The sequence below is a fragment of the Juglans microcarpa x Juglans regia genome, chromosome 1D (assembly GCF_004785595.1).
Source record: "Juglans microcarpa x Juglans regia isolate MS1-56 chromosome 1D, Jm3101_v1.0, whole genome shotgun sequence".
Taxonomy (NCBI): Eukaryota; Viridiplantae; Streptophyta; class Magnoliopsida; order Fagales; family Juglandaceae; genus Juglans; species Juglans microcarpa x Juglans regia.
This window is the reverse complement of record NC_054594.1, coordinates 37,323,504-37,329,602: the sequence shown is the minus strand read 5'-3', so window position 1 is coordinate 37,329,602 and position 6,099 is coordinate 37,323,504. Positions and strand designations below refer to the sequence as shown.

Sequence of the window (6,099 nt, the reverse complement as noted above, 5' to 3'; positions counted from 1 at the left end):
GTATTCAAATTTTTGTTCATTTAAAAATAATCTCATTTCGTTATTTGGGAGATAGATCTAGATCACGGAAGGTATAGCGACTTCTTCCTTTTGTTTTGTTTTGTTTTTGTTTTTTTTTAAGTGTTAGCATATGAGTTAAAGAAACTGGAAGGTTTTATAAATAGGGATTATGATTTCAGGTGAGAAATTTAATTTGGGTACCGGGGAAATAGAGTCACCGCGTTCAAATTATATTGTGGTTTGGGAGAATGTAATTAGTTGAAGAAGAATAATAATGATGGATTGTTGAAATAAAAATGCATGGATTTTAGGTTGTCCGTTATTTATTTCAGGATGGAGGTTGAACATATAAATAACTTGAAGAAGAGTATACGTAGCAATGTATGGATGAAATAAGTGAGCTTAGGACGTTGTGTGTTGCCATATTTCAACTTTTGTTTGAACTCAACATATATTGCAGTATTCGTTGGATTTCATTGTGGAAAATGTCGCTTTAATATCATGCATGCCTTGAAAAAAGTCTTCTATAATCATCTTTACACAAAAAAGTTAGGATTCCAGTGATATATTTTCTATCTTGCAACAGGCATCAAAATATATACGTGAGTTGAAAATATGTTAAAAGAAAGCATATGAATAATGTGAGAGAAAATAAAACCTTTACTGCCAAACAGCTTGCAGCCAGAAAACCTGAGCGATAAATGTACATGAGAAAGGAAAGTAGTCGTGAGATCAGGAGAAATATGTATTTCAAAACAGATGGCTAAATATTTAAAGCCTATTCTTTAACCAACAGATTTCAAACCCTACAGTTTCATCAAGAAAAGTCAAGGATTACATAATATTCATACAGGGAAGGAACATCACACTCCCATACATAACAAACATTTTTCTTGGTTAACATAACAGTTGCCCCTCATGAATATTAGGAATGTGAAAGGAATTAACCTCCAATAGCTCCTGCACAAAGTAGATGTAGAATTTAAAAGCTACCTTTGAGGCCAAAGAAGAAACTCCAAGGTGATTAACCTTAACCGAGAATAAATAATAATAATAATAAAAGGAAGACATTCCATAACCAGAGACTTTTCAGATTGGAATTCCAAATTGCACTCTGCTGCCTTGTTTGCTTGGTATGAAGAATCCCTCAAGAGTTTTTCGTGTATAGCATGACAATGGTTTTGCTAAATTAAATCATCATCCCATTGATTCATCTTCAGCACTATAACGCTCTATCCATTTCTAACAATTGCTTTCAAGGACAATTATATTGAAATGAGAGGCTCTTACGCCAAATGAAAACAGCAGGATAACATTTGCCTTAATCATGCTCCTTGGATTAAGTATCTGAGCAGGTCACTTCGGTGACAGTGGCAAATACATTACAAAATGAGGCACCTATTATTGTAAACCTAGTTGTGTCATGTTTTCAGCAGTAATTTGCTACAGGTAAGAGCACCATGATTATTATTTGAGCAAGTTTAAAAGTGTAAGAGAGTGAGTTCAAACACCTCAAACCCATTTTATATCTATTTGGATAAACCATATGTCCAGTAAGGACACAAGCTTTCTCGGTCATCAGCTTATAAATATTGGCAAGAAACCAAAAGCAGTGCCTAAACAGATTCAAAATTATCTTATTGTGCTTTTTAATAAGATTTCTTATTGACTAAAAAAATATTAAAATTTATTCGGCTTTGAATATATGTGGTTATAAGAACTTGAGTAATTGATTGCAAAATAACTGATATTACTTACCTTCTCCGCTTGGACTCTGCTCCATGTCAATCTGCTCTTGCCGTGGCCACTTCAAGTCAGAACATTCGTACTCTGGAAAAGACTTACCTTCAGATGAAAAACACAACTGAGGAACGGAAAAAGAATTTCGGCTGGTACTTTGCTTCTTAACTGATGAAGATTCAGCCGTAGAGCATACATCTTCATCTATTCTTGGGGTCCCAGCACCATTGTTAAGCTTGTGTGAAAAATCTGGGAGTGGCTTTTCCTCTACCACATATTTTGATCTCTTCCTATTGAGTGGATGCTTCTTGGAATTTTGAATCGTTGGCACCCGTTGATCATTTGATGAAACAGTAGGACAAGGAGCATTTATCTTCAAGGCAACCGTTGAAATGGCTAAATTTTCAGTGCCATCAGAGTTATCAACAACTACTTCATTTGCACCACTTGTGTTTGAGACCCTAGCAGCTGCTTCTATTTCCCACATCTTGAATATAGCTTCAGTCAAACGTTCTCTAGCCAAATCCAACCCAATTATTGGTTTTGGATAGTTTAATCCCAAGTCCACCCCTGAAGCTTTCAGTACAGAACATGGTGCATCCCAAGGATGATGAATCCACTCAGTCGGCATCCGTGCTAGCTCAGGCAGCCAATGCCTCACATATTCACCCTCCGGATCGAATTTTGAGCCTTGAATCTGACTCCAAAAATTAGATAGAAAGAAACAAAAAGTCAGGTGTGAACTAAATTTGTGGCCCACTGTCCACCAACAAGACTATTCTGCTCAGCATGAGAATCAGGGCACCAAAGGAGTAAAAAATGTGTTTGATTTTCTTCAAAAATATCTACTTTTACTACCTTGCTCGAATCATGCAAAATCTTCCAGGATATGTAAGAAAAATTTCATATTCAAAAAATTTTATGCTTACTCCAGTCCGACATCTGATGGCATGGCTTATTCTTATGGGGGCATTTGGACATTCTGTGGAAATTTTATACACACACAAAACAGCACTTGAAGGAGAGAAATGTAGATCACACTTTGCCACACAATTACAAGACATAGCCACATAATGCATCATTGCATATTAAAGATAAAATCTTGTATTGTCTTGAAACTCGGTCCAATAGCTTGTTATAAATTAAATTTCAACGGCTTTTATAATCAAACAAAGCCCAATATACCTCTGGGCTGTCCAGTCGCTCAAGTTCATGGCCATCCGGTAAGCTCCCAGATATATACTGCCAACCAAGGATATCACTTTCTATATCTGCATCCAGAAGTGTGTCCCAGAAATACTTCATCCCCCATTTCCATGGAAGAAGTAAAACTTTCACTGCAAAACTTGAAACAATCACTCTTACTTGATTATGTATCCATCCAGTTGCCCAAAGTTCTCTCATTCCTGCATCAACTAATGGGTAGCCAGTTCGACCCTGCCTCCAAGCCTTAAAATGGGCTTGGTCAGCGTGCCAAGGGAAAAATTTCAAGTTGCTCAGTAATGACCTCTTATGAGTGAAGAGGAAGTTGAAACAAAGATAACGGGAGTATTCTCTAAGCCCGATTGCCTTGAGGAAAAGAGTCACACTGTCTTCCCCCAAAGAGTTCCCTTCTTTTGTCCATAGTACCTGTTTCATTCGCACATATTGGAAAACTTTCCGCACACTTAGTTCTCCATGATGAAGATATGGGGACAAAAGTGATGTGGAGTTCCCCTCAACCCTTAGTCTATTCTTAGAATATTCAAGCAGATGCTGCTCCACAAATTCAGTTAGAGCCTTATCAGCATTGCTCCAACCTGGAAACCATGCTCTTCCTAACAAGGCATTGCTAGATTTTTCTGATTCCTCCTCGAGACCCAATTCCCTGATTGAACACTTTTTAACAGTTCCTGTCATAAATACAGAAGAAGCACTTCTCAGATATTCACTCCCACTGTTCTTTCACTCTTCTACACACAGACACAAGATATTGAGAGGGTAAAATCTGAGCTGAACATCATGACCATTTTGCCCCCTATAGAAATATATTAAAACAGCAGTACTGCTACCTTCTTAGCTTTTGCATCACTAGAACATACTATTTATTTTATCCTCTGAAGTACACAGTTAGTTGTTTCATCAGGGAAGAACACACCTAAAAGAAGTTCTGTTAAAAATGTACCTGTAGCTGGAACTAATTTCCATGGAGGAAGAAGTGAAACAGGTTCTATTTGCAAGTGCAAACATTTATTCCAATATGCGTCAAAGGTTGTAAAAGCTTGACCACTTTCATCGTATACTTCCCATGGCTCATACAACAAGTCGCCAGTATAGCTTTGCACAGAAATTCCAAGCTCCACCAGTTTTTCCTTAATGTTGTGATCTCGAACAAGTGATACAGGATCTGGGATTATAGAAAAAAAAATTAGAGCTCTTCAGATGTACCAGAGGCCACTAGAGTTTTACAAGTTCACAGACTTGTTTCTTTTATCTCCTTGACACCCATATCTTATATTGGTGTAGTAATCAGGTGCTCGAGCTATTAACTCAAAGAAGAACAGCTATAATAAGCTGAAAGATTCATACATGGATTAGCTTGCCACTGAATATATACCATTCAAGTACAATGGACATATAAGCATGAACGACAAATGAATGTTAGAATATATATTAAATGATTAACTTTACTTATTCTCATCAACATGGACTTTTAGTAGTGATAAAATGGTACCAAAACATAAGTCCTGAGTATGATATATGACAACACACCTCACCTCCCCCACACACACACCCCCCCCCCCCCCCCCCCCCCCCCCCCCCGGCGTTATAAATTGAATATATTAGGTGTTATGTTCCGCTTATAAAAAGGGAAAAGGGAGTTAAGCCCACGTGCTAATGAATATCTTAGGTGTTAGAACATAAATGAAAGAATTGATTCACCTGCTTCCTATTAGCTTAACAATTGATAATTTAACAATGAATAAGGTCGTAGTTGCTATTCTCACTAAATTTATTTAGTCGATTAAAGTTTATATTGGTGGAGTCAAGCTGCTTTGAAGAAAGGAACCAGAACATACCATAAAGATGGTTGAATACTACTTTTGTGGCCCCAACTGCTTTGATGCACTCGAAAAGACTGGCAAGAGTACTGTCAGTTTTGATCAGCATAAGCTCAGCCCCAAGGGACTTCAGGGACCGTTCCAAGTGGGCAAGAGATTGCTTAAGCCACCACCTTGAAACTCGGCCTGGATAAAATTGTCCTTCCTCTTTAGGGCACCATATATAGACAGGAAAAACAGAACCATCCCTAGCAGCTGCAGCTAAGGCGGGATTATCCTCTATTCTGAGGTCCCTCCTAAACCAAACGACAGTCTTGATGCAACCCATATCAGATGACTAGGATCCTCCAGGCTCAAGCCAAAGTTCTAAATTTCATAGTGCTTACGGTATCGTCTCTCACCTTACTCCAGAAGGAGGAAAACCAACAAAATTCTCATCACTCACGATATTCTATCAAACAGCTCACCAGTTCCCAATTCGAGAACCCCACACAAAGAACCTCAAAACAAAGACAATCATTTGCAGCATACTATTGGAACGGGGATTTCGCCAAAGAATTCCAAATATCTACAGTAGCTCAAGAAGCATATAATAGATGCTTATCTTCAAATATCGTTGCAAAAGTTGTAACGAAGCAAGACCCCAACAGCCAGACCATCGGGCTGTTCAACTTCTATACCGCTTTGCCTTCAAAGATATCCCACCTTAAGCTACCCCAACTAAATCTTCCCAATCCCACCTCTAACCATCAATGAAATTCGGCCACTACGCAAACTATCTCCGATTCCAGAACCCTTTTGTAGACTACTGAAATCCAGTATACAAAATAAAAGCTACAAGGTCTTGTCTGCAAAAAATAAAAATAAAACTGCAAGAAGAAAGGGCAGTTCGAGCCAAGTACTTTTCTGCAAACCTGTTCTTGCACCTATGGTCCACTATCCACCTGTACTCTTCAACTAGAAGTTTTTATTGAAAATATTAGGTTCCATGTGAGTAAAGAATACAGTCTGAAATGAACCAAAATATTATTCAATAATACACATTAAAGAAAATTATCCACAACCAGCTAGATTTGGAAAATACTATAGAAAGCAATAATAAGAATCATAAGAATTATTCAATACGAGGGTTTCAGCTGCACTCACATCTGTTTTGAGTAATTACTGAAAGAAACCACCAAATACCCATTAAGGCACCAACACAAAAACCGAGTCTATAAACCAAAAGACAACGACAAAATCCCCGAACTAGGCAATAATTTGTTGATGATGATCATATTAATTCACAAATTGAATCGGAGAAGTGTCTTTTTGTGAG

General features: G+C 37.7%; 1 protein-coding gene across 1 annotated transcript; it reads right to left on the bottom strand.

Moving 5' to 3' along the window:
* Nucleotides 1-748: 748 nt before the first annotated feature.
* On the bottom strand, nt 749-5,654 carry LOC121251798 (cryptochrome-1-like). Its single transcript, XM_041151157.1, has 5 exons — nt 4,800-5,654; nt 3,905-4,126; nt 2,926-3,632; nt 1,759-2,437; nt 749-960 (listed from the first exon to the last, which is right to left on the bottom strand). The coding sequence occupies exons 1-5, from the start codon at nt 5,107-5,109 to the stop codon at nt 944-946; spliced, it is 1,935 nt and encodes a 644-aa protein (XP_041007091.1). The 5' UTR covers nt 5,110-5,654; the 3' UTR covers nt 749-943.
* Nucleotides 5,655-6,099: the final 445 nt, after the last annotated feature.